This window comes from Myxocyprinus asiaticus, chromosome 10, assembly GCF_019703515.2.
Source record: "Myxocyprinus asiaticus isolate MX2 ecotype Aquarium Trade chromosome 10, UBuf_Myxa_2, whole genome shotgun sequence".
Lineage (NCBI taxonomy): Eukaryota > Metazoa > Chordata > Actinopteri > Cypriniformes > Catostomidae > Myxocyprinus > Myxocyprinus asiaticus.
The window spans coordinates 14262009-14283266 of record NC_059353.1 but is presented as its reverse complement, the minus strand read 5'-3'; the positions used below and the strand labels follow the sequence as shown (position 1 = coordinate 14283266).

At 38.6% G+C, this 21258-nt stretch overlaps 2 protein-coding genes across 2 annotated transcripts; both read left to right on the top strand.

Moving 5' to 3' along the window:
- The first annotated feature begins 2440 nt into the window (after nt 1-2440).
- On the top strand, nt 2441-8074 carry LOC127446790 (high-affinity lysophosphatidic acid receptor-like). The gene is made up of 3 exons (XM_051708002.1): nt 2441-2633; nt 4343-4435; nt 5920-8074. The coding sequence occupies exon 3, from the start codon at nt 6038-6040 to the stop codon at nt 7163-7165; it is 1128 nt and encodes a 375-aa protein (XP_051563962.1). The 5' UTR covers nt 2441-2633; nt 4343-4435; nt 5920-6037; the 3' UTR covers nt 7166-8074.
- Nucleotides 8075-12695: 4621 nt separating this feature from the next.
- LOC127446794 (ashwin-like) lies at nt 12696-20892 on the top strand. The gene is made up of 4 exons (XM_051708008.1): nt 12696-12851; nt 13065-13222; nt 15802-16174; nt 19807-20892. The coding sequence occupies exons 1-4, from the start codon at nt 12717-12719 to the stop codon at nt 19861-19863; spliced, it is 723 nt and encodes a 240-aa protein (XP_051563968.1). The 5' UTR covers nt 12696-12716; the 3' UTR covers nt 19864-20892.
- Nucleotides 20893-21258: the final 366 nt, after the last annotated feature.

The following is a 21258-nucleotide window of genomic DNA, read 5'->3' as shown; positions in this document are numbered from 1 at the left end:
TTGAACAAGAAGTTCTTGCCCCTATTTTGCCATTGCAAAGCTTTTCTGTCAATCTAACCAGAGAAGTTAAATCACACCCCGTTATTTCACAATTGCACTCAGTACGGACAAAAGTGTCCAGAGTGTAAATTTTGCCTTGAGCCTATGGTTAAACCCCAAACTATGCATTAATAATTCCCCTTTTTGTTGGTCAGAGTGGATTGCGAGGGGGATTAATACACTCGGTGATTTTTATGAGTGGTGTGATGAGATCCTTTAAAAATTTGGTTCAATATTTTGGGATCCCCAGATCTCAGTTTTTTAGGTATCTGCAGCTACGCCACTTGCTCTGTACTATTTTTGGGAACAGCATACATCCCCCTAAAGCAGCAGACACTCTAGGAGAGGTGATTTCTGCTTTTGGAAAAAGTCATGATGCATCAGTGTATTACTCCCTACTAATTTAGAGTCTGGGGCATTCAGGTATCATTCTGCCCCAGACTCTGTATCTTGGGTGATGGGGTGGTCATTGACATTGAAAGTAGACACATAAAGTGTTGGGTCTTAACCAATGTCATGATCGCCAGGCAGATCATTTTGAGGGGCTGAAGGTTGGCTGGAGCACCCTCTTTTCAGGAGTGGTGCTCGGAGATGGGAAGGGTGGCAGCCTTTGAGGAAGTTACATTCAGAGGAACGGGGAGGTATAAAGTGTTCATGGGGAAATGGGGCGGGTATTTGTCATTTGTGGATGTGTGATCATTGTTGTTGTGTTTATCTGTTTATTTATTTATTTTATTTTTTGTGCATGTGTGTGTCTATGTCATGTGGGACCACTGTTATGTTGTTGGGGTTAGGGTGGGATTGGGAGGGGTAATAGTTGGGGTTAAGTTTGATTCTATGTATATATATGTTTTGTCTTATGAGTTACATATATGTGAATCAATAAAAATTGTTAATCTAAATAATATTAATCAACAATGCTGTAAACAGTGTTGGGCCTCATGTATTCAGATAGAAGACAAAGGCAGGCCTAACACAAGTCGTAAAACCTAACTCAGCCCCCACACATTCCATGTCGTAAATCTTACTGATAAAAAATCGCGCCAAAATCAAACAAAGGGAGTCCAAAACAGACTACAAATCCATGAAGCCTTGCTCACTAAAGGATCAAACTCTCAGCTCCTATTGGATGAGGCACACAACAGAACGTCCCTCAAACATGACATCATCAGGAGTTGAAATACCTCTGAAATGTTTCGTGAGTTACGTACAGACGTAGCTGTTTGCTGCTCTCAGGTGCAACCTCGTGGCACAAGGAAGTAACGTCCGACCTGAAACTGTAGCCATACAATCTCCATCTCGCTGGACGAGTTGAGATTACTCTGTGTTCAACCGAATACTCTAACGGATCCGAAGGAGACCGCCGAGCAATTCGAATCTTCGTCCGTTTGCCTACAGAAGTGAAGAGATTAAAGATTTCTCTTCCATCTTCAATCAAATCGACATTTCTGAGTTCTCCGCCAGCCCGCCGAGAATCAACAGCCGTACCGCCCGCCGACAGAGCGAGGAAACGGCCTCCCGTCATCACCCGAGCCTCAAGGAACCGGGTCAGAGTTAAAGGATGGAGGAAAACACATTCTACATGTGTCCTCATGCGATTCAAGTAAGAGGTTTACGTCTGGGCAGAGATAGAATATTATAGTGTGTTATTCTTGTGTTTCAAGGTTTTTGCTTGTACAGTTTACGGACCGCCATGTCCGCTCATTATTAATACTCAGCACGAATCAAGTTCCAAAATCAAAATCATGCCACGATCGAAATCACTGAGATCACATTTTTCCTCCATTCTGATGGTTGATGTGAACATTACCTGAAGCCACTGACCTGTATCTCCATGATTTTATGCGTTGCACTGCTGCCACATGATTGGCTGATTAGATAATTGCATGAATAAGTAGGGGTACAAGTGTTCTTAATAAAGTGCTCAGTGATTGTATGTAGGCTACAAAACCTATTCAAAATTCACTATGTTAGGAAAATGTACGTTACATATATGAAAACAGTGATTTTTTAGGAAATATACTGTATGTTGTTGTATATATGTGCAGGTATGTGACTTTTATAGGTATACTTTTTATGTAATATATTGTGATATTGTGATATCATATTTCTGTTTGGGTTTAACCTGAAAGCTAAATGTCAAAAGGAAGTATGAATTAAACACCAACAACAACCCTGAGATGGCAGTCTGCCTCCTCATTTCAAAAGTCCACTACTACCACCGGGCATTTTAATACCGATGGTTGTACAACAAATGAATGCAGCCCAGCATCGATCTCGCGCTTGTTCCTCATGCTCTGTTCATATAGCCTACGTCAGTGACCTCCTAGAATTAGCGACTATGCAGTTTGTCTCTGTTGCTCTGTGTCTGAAATCCTGATGCTTATACACTGCAGTTTTTTGACTGACTGCTGTTGTCACACCTCCATTCTCTTCACCCCGTCGGATGTTTCATACAGCAAGAATACACATCTGGCAACAACAATAGCAATCCTATGAAATCAAGCTGCTCCTGTCAACATCTTGTCCTTCACCTGTTTCGGATTTTCACGGTTTACCGTCAAACAGATATTCGGAATTCAGTGGATAAAGAGGTAAAATCACTACACAATCAATCGGGCTGTAACACAAATCACAAATCGACCACGCGCGGAAGCGCACGTGAGAATTGATTCAGTTATTCATCAGGAACATGTATCCTGTGGTCAATAGACAGGTCTGCGATATTGGTACGAATTGTCTGCAATATCACACTGAGGCTCTAAATCTGTTCAGTTAAATATATAGCTTTTTTATTTTAGAATGCAGCTAGAATGCAACATTTGTTCTCAAAGTTTTATCGTGATTATGATAGAATAGGTTAAAGTGAAGCAGGTGCACAGTGAAGCAGCATTTATACAGTGATGCAAGACGTCTTGTATCAGTCTCACCCCAACGTGAAATTCTGAGCAAGCAATTCTGTCTCCAAGATCTTCCATGGTTAAATACAGAACCAATGTACTGGACTAGGATGTGTTCTCTGTTAATAACATGTGAACTAATGTCTTCAGCCTGGTACTAAAATTATATAAAGACTTAATTGAATAAACTGCTATGGATAGAGATGTTTGTTTATTTTTACTTTTGGACTAAATTAGTAGCTTTTTTTTTTTTTTCTTCTACTCATTCTAACCTGTGGCATTGGTGATAACATGCAGGATGAGCCCAGGATTGAAGCGACCATGATCACCTTTTTCTGGTAATAGACCTAAATGTTAGGTTGAGGTAAATCCCCACTACGGATCAGAAAGGAATAATTTTCCTCTTGTCTTCTAACATTTTCTCATAATCGGTTTTTGGATCCTATCAGTTGTCAGTCAACGTACTTAATCAACATACTGTACTTGCCATAGTATCTTAGCAACCTCTTGATGATGTAACAAAGAGGCATCTTAGTGTCCTCTTTCTGTATCCTTCAGTTGTACTATTAGCTCTCAGGTTTTGCCTTGTGTGTTTTGAGGTTGGAAATGTTGCATTGACTAATGACTATATATTCACAAATGTGGCTATAGAATTTTTTGCCTGAGGACAAAACGTGTGTTCAAAACCTTTCTTGTCTTCTTCCTGCACTTGTGTTTTACCAGAATAAGGTCTCAGTGAAAGTTCACATGTAGAAAACACTGATAGCACATCTACAACACCTAGACGTCTGTTTGATGTCTATGTGTGTTTACATCTGGAAGACGTATGTTTACAGTTGTTCACTCATCTGCAATACGTCTGTAAGACGAATATCAATAAGTATGTCTTGGATGTCAATAAGACATTCGTCAGATGTCTTTGAGATGTTTATGATTTAGAATATTTGTAAATCTGATCTTTTTAAGAAGTTTAGCAGATGTTAGATTGTGATGCTTTCCAGATGAAAAGATCTAAAACGGGCATCTCAGAGATGTATGCGTGCTATCAGGAAACCTAGCAAATATTTAGCAGTTATAGGGAAATTTTAAAATAGATTTACACTAACATGCCACCCTGATGTCCATTGCCCCACTCAATTTCATAAATGAATTATTTTCAAAGCCTCCATAAGTATGATGGTTATAGAATTGTATAGACATTTACTGTAGGCCTATTTTTTACAGAGTAGAGTTCGGGAGGTAGAAACATTTTTCATATACCATTAAAACCTGACTGGCTAACCCATAATTACCACTTACCCTCCAAGCACTCATTTATCAATATGTTATATATTTCTATAATTATTAATATCAGTCTAATTGTGTGTGTGTGTGTGTGTGTGTGTGTGTGTTATCTTGTCTAGGATTATGGAGGTGTCTCTGTTCTAAGATTAATTCTGCACTATCCTTAGCAAAGCACAGCCCTGAGTAACCATGGCAACAGCAGTATCCTCTGAGTGAGCACCATTTCCTCTTTTATCTGTAAACATGATGTGGTGATAGGATGTTTGCAGATGTTCACCATATTGTGTCATACAGCTTTGAGCAAAAGACAGATTGCTCTGCAGAGGTTTACGCAAAAGAATCATCACAAATATGTTTTGACTGACTGTATGTCTGAAATGAAGTGTTGAATACATACATTGGGGCCCAAAAGTCTGAAACTGTTGGTGCACTGTGTTTTAAATTACAATTTCTAAAACTTTCTCTTCCTTTCCAGGTTTAACTTTGATTTTGAATCTCAGATTTTCAATGTGGTCTTAGACATTTGGACGCCACCGTATTTGTTAATATTCATCATTGATCCCATTATAATTGAGAAAATACTTAAAGGGATAGTCCACCCAAAAATGAAAATTCTGTCATCATTTACTCACCCTCAAGCCATGTGTATGACCATCTTTCTTCTGCAGAACACAAAGATTTTTTGAAGAATATTTCAGCTCTGTTGGTCCATACAATGCAAGTGAATGGTGACCAAAACTTTGAAGCTCCAAAAAGCATATAAAGGCAGCATAAAAGTAATCCATACGACTCCAGTGTTTTAATCCATGTCTTCTGAATCGATCCAGTCTGTTTCTGGTGAGAACACACCAAAACTGTTTTTTTTTGTCACCATTCACTTGCATTGTATGGACCTACAGAGCTGAAATATTCTTCTAAAAATCTTTGTTTCTGTTCTGCAGAAGAAAGAAAGTCATACACATCTGGAATGGCATGAGGGTGAGTAAATGATAAGATAATTGTAATTTTTGGGTGAACTAACCCTTTAATTCATTATGCAGTTTTTTAACTTGTGTCAGAGAAATGTCAATGGTTGAAATCCTGTCACAGATAGAATGTCCATTGTTCTCTGTGCTATTATAATTCACATCTTGAGTGACTAAACAAAGAGCACCTCTCCCTAACAGGTGATTTCTCCAATTTGTTATGGAAGCTGCCAAATAAGGTTGTTAAGTGTATGTTAATTACAAAAATTTTATATAGTGGGTTCTAAATGTCTGAGACAACTAGTGAAAATGCCTTCATTTAGCATTTTTCTTACTTAATACACAATTTTTCATTACAAATTATATTATCAGCAGTTATATTTCTAAGGGCTGGTATGGCCTCCATAAGTTTGTGCAAAAACGATGATGCATGTCATCCCAGCATGATTTGATAATGTTCCAAAGAGCATCTTGTGTGCTTCAATGGAATTTCAATTTCTGCAAAGAGGTTGACATGGTTAATTACACAAATTTGCTTATTTTGTTAGTGAAATAACATAGAATCATTAATATTTTTAAAATCCAAAATCTTTCTGTTCATTTCCAGGTTTAACTGAAATAAATCCCCATTGAAAAAGATTTCAATGTGGTCACAGACTTTTTGACTCCTCTAAGTAAAGATATGCACTGTTATTAATATGGCTCGCACCTGTTATTGTCTTCTGTTTCAGATTTTTACAATGTCGTCAGTGTGGAGAGTAATGCACTCAAAGGCTGCTGACAGGACCATGGCAAAGGTTTAGGTATGAATTTTCATCCTTGGATGGATGATACCTGGTAACAGCTGCCATGTTTGCATGTAATGGCAGCTCACTGGAGGGTTGTGGCCTTCTTGAACCAATGGAAACTGAGATACAAGAGCCTGAGACTCCCCTTATGCCCACCACTCTCAGGGTGGCACTGGCTTCCATCATGATCTTCATGATCACCATTGGTTTTCTTGGCAATGCCATAGTGTGTCTGATTGTTTATCAAAAACCAGCAATGCGTTCGGCAATTAATCTACTCCTGGCCACGTTAGCCTTCTCCGACATCATGCTGTTGCTGTTGTGCATGCCTTTCACTGCCGTTACTCTGGCGACAACGGACTGGAGCTTCGGAGTTGGATTCTGCCGTGTGTCGGTTATGCTTTACTGGCTATTTGTTTTGGAGGGTGTGTCTATCCTTCTTATCATCAGTGTTGATCGCTTCCTCATCATAGTTCAACGGCAAGACAAGCTGACACCCCATCGGGCAAAAATTCTTATTGCAGCATCATGGGCTCTGTCGCTCTGTGTATCCCTGCCATCTGTGGTGGGCTGGAGGACAGCTGGGATTGGGGCGCAAGTACCGCAGTGCATTCTCGGATATAGCGAATCGCTGGCAGACCGGGGTTACACGGTGCTACTGGCGGTAGCTGTATTTTTTGTGCCATTCAGTGTGATGTTGTATTCATACCTGTGTATTCTAAACACAGTCCGGCGCAATGCGTTGCGCATCCACAATCATACCAGTGAAGGCAGTGTTGCGATCAACCAAGTCAGCAAATTGGGTTTAACTGGTCTGCAGCGCCCCCAAGTCAACGTGGACATGAGTTTCAAAACCAGGGCTTTTACCACCATCCTCATCCTTTTTATTGGCTTTTCTGTGTGCTGGTTGCCACATACAGTGGTGAGTCTGCTGGCAGTGTTTAGTAGGCAGTTCTGCCTCAGCTCAGCCTTTTACCCGATCAGCATCGGGGCACTCTGGCTGAGTTACCTAAAAGCAGTCTTCAACCCGGTGATATACTGCTGGAGAATCCGAAAGTTTCGTGAGGCCTGCTTGGAGTTTATGCCCAAGACCTGTCAGCTCTGTCCCAAGATTCCTGGAAGAAGTCGCAGGCGTATAAGACCCAGCAACATTTATGTGTGCAGCAGTGAAACCCAGTCTTCCGTCTAAGATTGCAGCAAATTATATTTAAAGGAATAGTTCACCCAAAAATTATATTTCTCTCATCATTTACTCACCCTCATGCCCTCTCAAACTCAGATGACTTCCTTTCTTCTCTTCTTTTGTTGAACATAAATAAAGATTTTTTAGAAGGGTATCTGATGTTTATATCCATACAATGCAAGTCAATGGGGTCCAAAACTCTCAAGCTCCAAAAGAACATAAAGGCAGCATAAAGGTAATCTCTGCAACTCGAGTGGTTTAATCCATGTCTAATAGAGCAATACAATTGTGTCAGGTGCAAGGAAGTGTAATTGAGCTTCTATCATGAATGTGACAAGGAGACTGCAGTTCCATTTTTGTCTGTTTCTCACCCAAAACCAATTGTATCGCTTAAGAAGACATGGATTAAACCAATCGAGTTGTGTGGATTACCTTTATGTTGCCTTTATGTTCTTTTTTGGAGCCCATTGGCTTGATATGGACAATTGAATTGTATGCACAAAAACACTTCAAATATCCATCAAAATATCTTTGTTTGTGTTCCACAGAAGAAAGATAGTCATACAAGTTTGAGACGGCATAAGGGTGAGTAGATGATGAGAGAATTATAATTTTTGGGTGAACTATTCCTTTAAAATGACCAAGCTAAGAATGGCTTGTTTGTATGTGTTTTTAAATCAAAGTTTTGATATGACACGCTTACGCCAGCAATGGTATTTACTGGCATAGGTTGGTTTTAAAGGACTGTATTTGAAATCCCATGGAGATAAGGAATCTTTTGAATGGAATACTTAACAAATCCAAATACACTTGCAATATACACTTATTGTCCTGAAATGGGTAATTTATTTAGTTTCTGCAAGATTTTACATGTTCTGTAATTGTGTAAAACATGGAAACTGGCAAATAAAGCAACTAAACTGTTGATCACCAGAAAAGTGTTTTAATGTAACTAATGGAAGTAAACATAGAATGTCTGATAGAATTTATTTATGGTTAAGTGGATTTTTTGTTTTGTTTTTTTTGTTAATTAGTTCATTTACATTTTATGCATTTGGCAGACGCTTTTATCTGCGTTCCCTGGTAAAAACCCATGACCTTTGCGTTGACATGCTCTGACAGCTGAGCAACAGGAATAGTTTAATAGATTCTTCAGTCATTTGAATTGCATCAGCTACTCATCAGTTAGTGAAGCATCGACACCCAGAACGTCTATGATGACCACAATTAGTGAACACTTGCATAGCTAATTATGCTGTTATTTGCTGTTATCACATAAGTACAGATAGACTGCTATTGCCTATGACAGCTATACCAGATGTGACTTAAAAAGCCTTTACATATCAATTTCTAACAAACAGAGTTATCCTAAATTCAAGTTACTGTATGATTGACAGTAATTCTTACCAACATGCATTAAAGCTTTCCAAAAAACATAGTCAAAAGTGAAACTGCAGACTGTGGGCCCATAAAGTTTTTTTTCTAACCTAAATAAATGCTTTTGTTTCTAAAGTTTTACAATATATTTCTGATTTTTCTACTGTATATGCCAGTACACAGCCTTTTCCACCAGTTTCACAGATTTACCTATGCACACCTATGCATCTTAATGCCAATGCATGTAGGGCAACTGGGCTGGCTACATGGGTTGGTTGTCACAGGGTTATTTCCTGGTTCATAAATGGATATTATCAAAAAATAACATTGTCTGAATGTTTGCCCTCTTGAACCAAACTAAGTGATTCTATCATGGCATTAAATGATTAAAACCTGTTAAGGTGAGGACAACATTTTTTATGTCAAAATAAAAATTGTGTCGGGGTTGGTTGGCACAAATGCACAACATAGCTTTAGTCCTGAACAAAATTTGTGTTTTTACCCAAGAACTTAAGGAATAATCTGGGATCAATACAAGTTTAGCTCAATTGACAGCATTTGTGACTTGACATGCTGTTGAGTTGTTTAAAGGGGTCATGACATACTCTTTTATATATATATATATATATATATATATATATATATATATATATATATATATATATATATATATATATCATTTTATTATCTTCCCTGAGGTCCACTTCTAATGTTAGTAAGTTTTTTTTTTTGCACCAAAACAGTTAGAATTTATTTATATATAATAATTTGCCACTCTGTCTCTGGCCTTCTAACTGAAATGCTCAGTTTTAAGTTGCCTGGCCCTTTAAGACTTCAATGTAAATGCCCACTGTTGTGATCGGCTAACAGCCATTTTTGAAACTCAGTCTGAAGAGTGAACACGTAATGTACATCCAACACATTTCATCTGAATGTATCAAACTGTTCACTCAAGCAGCACCATAAACTATCAAACAGTCATGACATTTGAAACATTCGTGGATGGAATTCGTTACTTATGGTTTTGCATTCCAATAGTCTAATTTTTACCATCCCATCTTTCAATAACATTTCCTTTGCAAAGCTTGAATTATATTGTGACTGTTTCATGAGCAATCCACGCTGATATGTTCTAAATACGCAAACATAATTCAATCCATGGTGAAGTTGGGGTGCTTCAACCAGTACTGTAGTACTCGAGGGCTCGAGTTGCGATATTGATGACTCTTGGCTCGTCTCGGACTTGAACACTAATGACTCGGACTTGGACTTGGTCTCAAGCATTGAGTGCATTCTGACTCATTTCAACCGTTAACTTTTGCATTCTGCCCCTTTATGGCTTGATATCACATGCATGTCATGCCATGTACCGGTTACACGAGCGCAAATCTCTGCATTCGCACATGGATTTCCTTTGCTTTCACTCAAAACTGGACGTGCACTCTCAAATCTCCCTGCTCTCATTCAGAGAGTGTGTGTGCCACGCAAAACATGTCAAGTGTACTCGCAAATCTATTATAACACAAAATAACTCTGCCTCTGTATATTCATACAAATATTCTGCCTCTGTAGATATGGTATAGCAAGGGAGAATACCAGAGTTTGAGGAATCAACTCGCCATTTGGACGGTGGTGCATAATATATGGTTAAAATCGTACTGTAAGAATGATATTCTGAAGCTCACTGACAATGTAAGCAATACGAGCAAATCAAATTACAGAAACCCTTAACAAAGAACACGTTGTGACTCAAGTCCTCTCAAAACTTTCACCTCAGTAGAAAACTTAACTGCACAAGTTTGTCTAGAACGCATAAAGGATTTTTCAGAATCTATGCACATACATAGAAAATTCGAAAATATGTGGAACAAAATTGTATATCATTATTACGAGTTATAATTATAATGGGAACATAAGATCATGTTGACGTGTGTTTATGCGTTTATGACAGGTGCAGTTTTACATAGAGACAGAGAGTGGCTCGTGTGATGCGAGTTTATCACAAATGTAGGCCAAATCAGTGAAGTAATCCCATTGTTAAAAGGACCATCCATGAAAAATCATGTGAATTGCTCCAATGCCTGAATTATAATGACTTTTGACAATATAACACTAGAGGAAAAAACCTGAGAAAAATAAATAGACTTTTGTTTATATATGTTATTTATGTTGTTTACAGTGGATAGTAATTTTTCTGACATCTCATTTTGTATTTCCTTGATTATAGGCCTATATACAACATTGTGATAGATGAATGTGTGTGCCAATAAACTTAAAATGGAATTGTGATTTTTTTGCTTATTTTATGACATAGACAAGGACTTGTAACTCGGACTTGTATGCAGTTATTTGCGACTCGATATTGGTGATATGGACTTGGACTCGGACTTGAGCAGTGAGGACTCGGACTCGAGATCTAGTGACTTGACTACAACACTGGCTTCAACTGGCCAAAGCCAAGATGCTGGTCTTCACCAGAGCGACATCTTGCATTTTCCCAGTTTGTTTACACACAGAATGGCATGTGTTTCTCCTAGTCGGTGGCAGCAACACAATGAGACGCATTTTTAAAAGTTACCATTTTGCACGGAAATGCATCAATACGATCAAAGACATCCATCTAGTGCGTGTTTACAAAAGACCAACAATTAAAAATAGCACAGATGGGTGCAAAAACAGTCCAGGACTCCTGACGAAACAGAAGGTGGGGGGGGGATCTCTTTTTTTAGAGTTATAACTTGACATTGTGTCTTTTAAAAGCGGCACGATAGGCATGATATCGGTCAAATTATTTCTTAACATTTTTATGTAGAAAAACATTTAAATCCAGATGTAAGACGTAGATGAATCTCCCATGACAGGCACATCTCTCTCCTCTTCACCTGTGTGACTGACTGAGCACCAGTGGATGGGGCCAAGGGTGCAATGATGTAAAATAGGTGTTTATTTCTTGCTGAAGAGGCAGTCATATGCAGATGTATTTGGTCCTTGTGACGTCACAAGTTCCACGAATTCCAAACAAGCCCTTTTTGCGGCTTGGTTTAAATAAATGTTCTTTTTCTATTAAGGAGGAAGTTTTCAGTTCTGAAACTTATAGTATGTTTTTATAGTACAAAGACCTCTTATTTGTCTAAAGATCAAGGAAAATTAGATTCCTCATGTCATGACCCCTTTAAATCATCATTTTTATGATCGTTTTAGGGTTAAATTGAATTTTTTCATCATGACCACTCACATTAAAATGAAGACTCCAGTCATATCAGTAACCTTATAAAATCTGTTTTATTCTACATGGAGAGGGTCCACACATGGGGGCAGCCATGTTAGAATCACATGACCAGCTGACTACTACTCGCTTAATCTCAATATCTGTCCTGTTATTTGACACTTTCACTCATTGATTAAAGTCAGTATGGCTGACTGTGAATACTACATTTCTACAATGTCATCTGAAACTGAAAACTATTGATTTTAAATGATGCTGCATCCAAGCCGCTAGGTGTCAGTGTAAGTCCAAGATGACACAAAGATCAAAGTTTCTGAGTGTTACGTCATCATGGCAACAAAGTTGTAATATTGGATATAACTTTACAAAGAAAAGGTTAGTAAGCTATTTTATCACATTAAAATAATTTTACCACACGCATATTGTGTATGTCTTTTGGCTATACATTTGAAACAGTTTTTTTTTTTTTTTTTTTTTTTTTACGGATTCACTTCCATTGAAATTTTTATTTTATTTATTTTTTTTAGTTTTAGTTTTTAAGAAAAGAAGGAACGAGTCAAATTTTTTTTTTTTTTTTTTTTTTTTTTTTTTTTTTTTGTGGTAATCACATTACACCTCAAATGCTGTTGATTTAGCTTAACTTGTATTAAACCTGGATATTCCTTCAAGCTTACAATTTGTACCTAGTTGGGCTATCGTAATATTTTTTTTCCACCAGAGATATTCAACACAGAATTAAAAATAATTTTCCAATGAATGTTTGAAATGACTTTGCCAGATAACTACAAGTTCTACTGAAAAAGTACATTAAGTCAAATTGAATCATGCACTGTAATTAATCAAAATGCATATTGTCCTCATTTTGTGGTCGATTCTGTCCTAACGCACATTTGGCTGTAGGTGGCAGTAAAGGTTTTTCTGTTGTTAAACGTTCCTGCGCTCTTCGGAAATGGCATGACAAACATGGCGTCGCACAGGGAAGACAGAACGGGAAATCCCAGATCAAATGCTGGAGATATTTCTAAAATCGACCTTCTGCTTCACCCTGAGCTCCTTTCTCATGGGTTCATTCAGCTCGTGTTACATGAGGTGAGACGAGGAGGCACGTGTGCTTAAATTTACCGAGACTGGTTATTATGTACAGGTTAATGTGCTTGTACTTTGAATATTGATGTTAATATTTGGGTTCTTATTAGCCAGATCAGGCTTTTTCTTTAATTTTATAAGATCTAGAAACTTCTCCGAAGTCTGAATGAGTAAAGCAGCAGTCATTGTTTACAGCAGTAACTCAATCTGTTTTAGAGGGGGATAACGGTGGATGATGCCGTGGACCGTGACCGGCTCACAGATCTGTACCTGCGGCATGTCATTCCTCTCCCGCAAAGAGATCTGCCCAACACACGCTGGGGAAAGAGAATGGAGAGGACCAGAGCGTGGCAGAGCTCCACTAGTGCACACAGGTGACCGACGAAGGCAATCTATGCATGCATACAAGTAGTGCTGGTGCAGCCAGGTAGTTAAAGGGATAGTACACCCAAAAATACAAAAATCTCTCATCATTTACTCACCTTCATACCATCCCAGATGTGTATGATATTCTGTCTTCTGCTGAACACAAATTAAGATTTTTTTAGAAGAATATTTCAGCTCTGTAGGTCCACACAATGCAAGTGAATGGTGACCAGAACTTTGAAGCTAAAAAAAGCACAAAGGCAGCATAAAAGTAATGCATTAGATTCTGCTTGTTAAATTCATAACTTTAGAAGTGATATAAGTGTGGGTGAAAAACAGAACAATATTTAAGTCCTTTTTTCTATAAATTCTCCTCCCTGCCCAGTAGTATACAACATACAAGAATGTGAATCGCCATAAACAAAATCAGAAGAAAGTAAAAGGGGAGATTTATATTAAAAAAGGACTTAAATGTGTGCTGAGTGACTCCAGCCAGGTCTCCTAAGCAACCAAATTGGCCCGGTTGCTAGGGAGGGTAGAGTCACATGGGGTAACCTCCTCGTGGTCGCGATTAGTGGTTCTCGCTCTCAATGGAGCGTGTGGTAAGTTGTGCGTGGATCGCGGAGAGTAGCATGAGCCTCCACATGCTGTGAGTGTCCGCGGTGTCGTGCGCAACGAGCCACGTGATGAGATGTGTAGATTGACGGTCTCAGAAGCGGAGGCAACTGAGACTTGTCCTCCGCCACCCGGATTGAGGTGAGTAACCGCACCACCACGAGGACCTACTAAGTAGTGGGTATTGGCCACTCCAAAATTGGGAGAAAAAGGGGATAAAAAGGACTTAAATATTGATCTGTTTCTCTCCCACACTCAATAATCATCGCTTCTGAAGATATGGATTTAACCACTTGAGTCTTATGGATTACTTTTATGCTGCCTTTATCTGCCTTTGTCTTCCTATACACTGAAGCTCTTGAATCATATTTGCGTTCATATGCATGCAGTCATAAAAACTAGTGGTGGGAAGTCCGATTCATTTCTGCGAACTGGTTCTTTTGGACAGTTCGTTTTCCATGAACCGGTTCAAAAAACTATTCAGCGGTTCTTTTACGTCATCATGTAATGACGTCCCTAGCGCGTAATTCTAACATCTCGGATTCATGGTTTTCACGCTCAAACATTTAAATAAAGCCATATGTGAATGCACATTGCTAATTATTAACTTTTATTCAGTTAAGTTATTATCTTAATGGCATTTATTGTCATCAGTTTCATTCTTTGATCCTGCATGTCGAATGCGACTGATATTGATTACATCTTGGATAAGTTTCCTACATTAAAGTTTTGCACTTTACAGACACTGTGCACCAACGCGGATGTTCTACGTGTCTTAAATTTTATGTAATAAAACTAGTCATAAGAATGTTTCCAGTACGTTTTGGTTGAAACTTGCAGTTCGCCCCAGGCTCGTTCATGTCCTCGGTACATGTTTGCTCATAGTATCAGCAGCTCACTCATCAGACTCATCGGTAATCCTTGGCAAACTTTGACAGTTCATGAACCAGCTCTTTTGGTTCTTTTTGAGTCGGACACGACTGCAGAGCTAACTTTCTATTCTGCCTGTAGGTTTGATTCCTTCATTTTGAGCGAGTTCTTTGGTTCAATAATCGGTCTAGTAACTCGTAAGAGCTGCCTGCCAATATTTGTAACATCATCGTGAAAAAATGCCTACTTAAATCTCTAGACCTTAATTTGCAAATAATTAAAAAATAACACAGAAACAAACATCTGTAGGATCTAAATGTTTTATTCGGCTACTGCCATTACCATCTCAACACAGCAAGTCCTCTGTAATACTCAGCAAACTTCGACAGTCAGTGGGACCGGCTCATTCGGTTCTTTTTGAGTCGGACATTTCGACGTGCTGCTTAGCCAGTACATTTACTCAGGGGGTCAGGAATTGGCTGGTTAGCAGGTCCATGTAAGCTCCTACTAGTAGATGCTGGAACAACACCACCCTTTTATTTTATAGTTCCATGAATTTACTTCAGCTGTGCGTCTTGCGTCATCAACACGGAACTAAAGTTCGATTCAGTTCGATGTTGTGAACCGGCTCAACCATTGACTTGCTGAGAATCGTCTCAAAAGAAACGATTCGTTCAAGAATCGGACATCACTAAAACAAACAGTCTTTGTTTGGAAAAGAGCTCCATAAAGTTTTTTGTGTTCTACAGAAAAATGAAAGCGTACAGTTTTGGAGTGTGAATTATAATGATGATAGAATTGTCCTTGTTTTGGTCGAATTCTTGCAAGGTATCTAACACCATGTTGCAAAAGGTGACTATCCCTGTAAAAAGTCTATTTTAAGAAACTTTGAATAAAGCATGAATTGCAGGACAGATTAATAGACTGCCCTTTTGCTCAGTAACTTATTAGTATTTTAGAAAAGTCATGATTTTTGCAGGGATGTCATGTAGCTGGGCATGATTTGATGTTAGCTTTTGTAACTGTTATGTAATTGAATTAAAATGTCCAAACATTTTTGGTTTTCTTATTGCTTCTTTTAAATGACTTTGTTTTGTTTCAGTTCAAGCTCAGATAGTGGCAGAAAGAGGCCATTGATTGTGTTTGACGGCAGCTCAACTAGCACTGGCAGTGTTAAGCTGAAGAAACCCGACACTTTGCTAGCACCTGTCGCCACAGATCGCCTGAAGCCCCCAGTTTCCAGTGTCAGTCTCTCAAACCCCATTCGCAAGCTGTCTGGATCCTTTTCAAATGGCTCTTCGAACTCGTCCTCAAATTCCTACAATAGAACCCCAGTATCAGAACTACGAGCCAGCTGCAAGAGCCCTTCAGTCACCTGTAATAATTCTAACACTGCCGATTCCCCGGTACATTCTAATAATACGACATCCAAGCTAAAGCGCACGGCCCCCAGTGATGGAGAACCACACACTGCTGTGAGTATGACATTAATATTGCGGAAACTGTTTATTAAGCTTCACAGGTGTTGTGTGATATTCAGTGCCCCCAAAAAGTATTTGGACAATTCAGCCACAATTAAGTTAATACATTTTGTAGCATTAGATATTGAAATAAGAAGAGAAATAATCAAAAACATATATCAAACTTTGTGGCATCTCAGATGCAACAAATGATGCTAGACCTTTTCTAATTAATTTTTGCAATTAATTTGTACTTTTAACCAACTGGTCTAGAGATGGACCGATATATCGGTTTTACCGATTAATCAGTGCTGATAGTTGCTTTTTGGAACTATCGGTTATCTGCAAAAATCTATGCTGATAGTTGCCGGTAGTTCTTTTTTATTATTCCTCCGTGTTCCTCTGTGGCCGGCGCTATTTAAATTAGATCATTTTTAATTTAATCTGCCTTTTCCACCACCTTAGTTATCATTATCGGCAAAATCCACTATCAACCTCTAGAAGTCTGTATACAGTATATATTTCTTGAGGTTAAATGAGGTTTATTATTATTAACTAGATATGAAGTTGGAGACACAATGTATGTGCTGATAGGGCATGTTTCCATATAGTCGCATTTTTATTTGCATGCCTATTATTTGCAGCTATCGGCATAGATTTTTGCAGATAACCAATAGTTCCAATCAGCACCGATTAATGGGTAAAACCTATATATCGGTCTACCTCTAAACTAAGGGTTGTAATGGTTTATCGTGGCACGGTACATAGCGGTTCAAAAATGTGACGATGCGCACTGTGGAGATGGGAAATTCTTTTACATTTTTTAAAAATTAATTTAGCGCCTGTTCTTTACAATACGAGCGACGCCCTATGCCTGCGTAATGCGGGAATACAAATGGAAATCTCTTCATTGCACACAAGGAGCACTAAAATATGATTGCACACTAGCAGGCACATATTTTTCAATGAGTTTGGCTGAAACAAACTGTGAAAGTGAAACCAGGAGCGGGAGAGAGACGCGCCTTTTCAGCACAAGGGATCGAATGTCCATTTGAGGCGCAAGAGTAATAGATATGCTCTGACTGCGCGAGAGAACAGAGCATATTAAGTTTACAGAGGTTAAATGGTATCGCCATATTAATCTACTAGATATAGTGCTGAATATTATGTAAACTCAGCAAAAAAATAAATGTCCTCTCACTTTCAACTGCTTTTATTTTCAGCAAACTTAACATGCGTAAATATTTGTATGAACATAAAAAGATTCAACAACTAAGACATAAACTGAACAAGTTTCACAGACATGTGACAAACAGAAATGGAATAATGTGTCCCTGAACTAAAGGGGGGTCAAAATCAAAAGTAACAGTCAGTATCTGGTGTGGCCACCAGCTGCATTAAGTACTGCAGTGCATCTCCTCCTCATGGACTGCACCAGATGTGCCAGTTCTTGCTGTGAGTTGTTACCCCACTCTTCCACCAAGGCACTTGCAAGTTCCCGGACATTTCTGGGGGGAATGGCCCTAGCCCTCACCCTCCGATCCAACAGGTCCCAGACGTGCTCAAGGGGATTGAGATCTGGGCTCTTCGCTGGCCATGGCAGAACACATGACATTGTCATGCTGGAGGGTCATGTCAGGATGAGCCTGCAGGAAGGGCACCACATGAGGGAGAGGATGTCTTCCCTGTAATGCACAGCATTGAGATTGCCTGCAGTGACAACAAGCTCAGTCCGATGATGCTGTGACACACCACCCCAGACCATGAAGGACCCTCCACCTGCAAATCGATCCCGCTCCAGAGTACAGGCTACCCTGTACAGTGTAACGCTCATTCCTACGGCAATAAACGTGAGTCTGACCATCACCCCTGGTGAGACAAAACCGCAACTTAACAGTGAAGAGCACTTTTAGCCAGTCCTGTCTGGTCCAGTGAAGGTGGGTTTGTGCCCATAGGCGACGTTGTTGCTGGTGATGTCTGGTAAGGACCTGCCTTACAACAGCCCTACAAGCCCTCAGTCCAGCATCTCTCAGCCTATTGCGGACAGTCTGAGCACTGATGGAGGGATTGTGCGTTCCTGGTGTAACTCGGGCAGTTGTTGTTGCCATCCTGTACCTGTCCCGCAGGTGTGACATTCGGATGTACCGATCCTGTGCAGGTGTTGTTACACGTGGTCTGCCACTGCGAGGACGATCAGCTGTCCTTCCTGTCTCCCTGTAGCGCTGTCTTAGGAGTCTCACAGTACGGACATTGCAATTTATTGCCCTGGCCATATCTGCAGTCCTCATGCCTCCATGCAGCATGCCTAAGGCATGTTCATACAGATGAGCAGGGACCCTGGACATCTTTCTTCTAGTGTTTTTCAGAGTCAGTAGAAAGGTCTCTTTAGGCTCCTAAGTTATTATAACTGTGACCTTAATTCCTACCGTCTGTAAGCTGTTAGTGTCTTAACAACCGTTCCACAGGTGCATGTTCATTAATTGTTTATGGTTCATTGAACAAGCATGGAAAACGTTGTTTAAACCCTTTACAATAAAGATCTGTAAAGTTATTTGGATTTTTACAAAATTATCTTTAAAATACAGTGTCCTGAAAAAGGGACATTTCTGTTTTTTGCTGAGTTTATAATAATGCAATGGGGCAATACAATCCTTATGTCAAATGTCATGTTTGATTTGATGTCATCAGTAAATTATTATTGTTTATAATAATTGAAATGTATATTTTTATAAAGAAGATTTAAAAAAAAATTCCAATTTTAATTTAAAATATTTTAAATGTATGTAATCAGTGACGGTGTGTAAGCAGCATATGTATCTAACATAATTCTTTATTGTCAGTAAGCAGAATTATTAGATATTTTCATTTGGTGTCACCATGTTCTGGGCTGATTTTTAGTCCCAGTACATCTCTGATGGATCATTTAGCACTTTTAAGAACAGTATTTATAGCTACATTTAAAAGGAAAGGAACTGTTTTGCATATGTCTTTAAAGTAATAATAATAATAATAACTTTCAATCTGAATTTTTCTTGATTCAGGTTTAAAGAATCGTAAAACAAAGAGTTCAGTATCGTGAACCGAATCGTGAGATGAGTGTATCGTTACACCCCTACTCTAAACATCATATGGTGAATATATATATATAGACTATAAAAAACGTAATTTGCTAAAAACGTAAATATAGAGCATTTTAATGGAGCCAAGTCACCGTCATTTCAAAATAAGAGTCCCTTGTGCGTTTTGGGATTTGTTTATAGTTAAAAATTCTGTATTATGCACCAAATCTTCTTATTTGTTGATGTTATTATTAGGATTTTGGTTGAACAATAAACTGAATTTGGAATTTTATTCATATTGGACTCTTGTAGCCTCTATGTCTGCGCCTTTTATAGTATAGTAATTTTTTTTTAACATTCTTTAAATCTAATTTAAACTATCAGCCAATTAATCTGTTATTGTTCTTTTCCACCACCTTAGTTGTAGTTATTGCCGAAAGCTACTATCGATCTAAACTGGTCCCAATTACACTTTAGTGTGTTTTGTGTCCAAATACTTTTTGAGGCCACTGTAGTTAAGAATTTTGTGCATTGTTTCTTATTAGGTTCTCCTATATTTATTTTAATTCTCTCTTTTTTTTTAAGCAGAAGGACATCAAGTCACCGGATATAAAGAAAAAGATTCAGCATGTCACATGGCCATAAGCTCTGATCACTTCTGATCTACTAAGATGGACAGTTGAACTCTAAAGATTGGTTCTCCCCAGTACTTCACACAACTCCAGCTGACACTAACCAGATCTTCCCTCTCAACCTTACTAACCATCCACAGGAAAAGTGAAATTAGAAATGTGACCCTTCGGTTAATTTCACACCAGGGGACTCATCAGCTTTAGACTTTTAAGTAGTGGTGAAGAAACTGAGATAATCCTGGCAGTTGTATGTTAGACTAATCAACTGACCAACAAGTGTCAACTGTGTACCCCGTGCTTCCCCTTTTTGGCAATATGTTCTTATGTAGAATTTGGCAATTTGTATCTTCCTTGCGGTGAATAAACTTTCCGAGTGTGACTTTGTGTTGTCAAATCAAACCAGCCAAGAGAAAGTGGATTGCAAATGGGAATGCTCTTGACCGGTGTTGGACTGTGTCCTAACCTGGCGCAGTGTGACCATTTTCCAGTGACAAGCAATTTGTCTGTCCACACTTATGGTGAAACTGCTATGTGACGTGACCCAGACACAGCCAATCAGAACTGATGTTTAACGTAAAGTTATGAGGAACAGGATTTTTGGACCAATGAGATTTCACAGTTGATGAAGCTACCAGCACAGTGCCGCAGAAATAGAAACCTACAGCTGGTTAGGACAAAAAATGTATAGAAAAGATGGCTTTCATGATCATGTCACTTTATCATATCGCACCTGGTTAGGAAATGCTGTTAGAGATGGTTGCTGTGTTTTTACTGGCATAGGACAATTCAGAGTAACTGAATAAAGTTGCACTCTGAAGTTCTCTTTTCTCTAAATGTTTGCAAGTTGATGAATGCCTTGGATAGGAATGGCAATGTGTTTTGGCCAATGAACTGACTGTTTTTGAAAGCACGTTTTGTATTTATGGTCCCCACAAGGCTGTTCTGAAGTTCTTAACTATGAAAGGAAAATTAAAGACCCCAGGAATTTGCTTGACAAGCACCGTTTTCTTTCCTGTATTGATGTACAGAAGGGGTGGGACATATTGAAAGGCTTGTTCTCTTTAAAAAAAAATTTTAAAAAAATAGCTTAGTCCTATTTTTACTTATTTTTATTTTGAATTGCTACTTTATATTGCTAGTCAGCAGATATTAAGATTGCATTTTAAATGTGTATATTAAATAAAAATAAATCTTGTCAACTTTTATGAGTACACAAGCATAGGTGTCCTCAAAGCTAATAGACGAGGATTAAAAGCTACAAAACTAATTTTAAATTAATTGGGTTTTTCAAGGGTGTTCACACGTTACTGTTTTATTAATTTCTCGAAATATTATTGTCATAAAAAACAATCCTAGTCCCTGCAATGTTCTTTACCAGGCATTGTAAATTATGGAGGGTTATATTGAA

Coding starts and splice junctions, on each gene's coding strand:
- LOC127446790 (XM_051708002.1), top strand. CDS start 6,038: ATGTTTGCATGTAATGGCAGCTCACTGGAGGGTTGTGGCCTTCTTGAA.
- LOC127446794 (XM_051708008.1), top strand. CDS start 12,717: ATGACAAACATGGCGTCGCACAGGGAAGACAGAACGGGAAATCCCAGA. Junction 12,852..13,064: donor TTCAGCTCGTGTTACATGAG/GTGAGACGAGGA, acceptor AATCTGTTTTAG/AGGGGGATAACGGTGGATGA. Junction 13,223..15,801: donor AGCTCCACTAGTGCACACAG/GTGACCGACGAA, acceptor GTTTTGTTTCAG/TTCAAGCTCAGATAGTGGCA.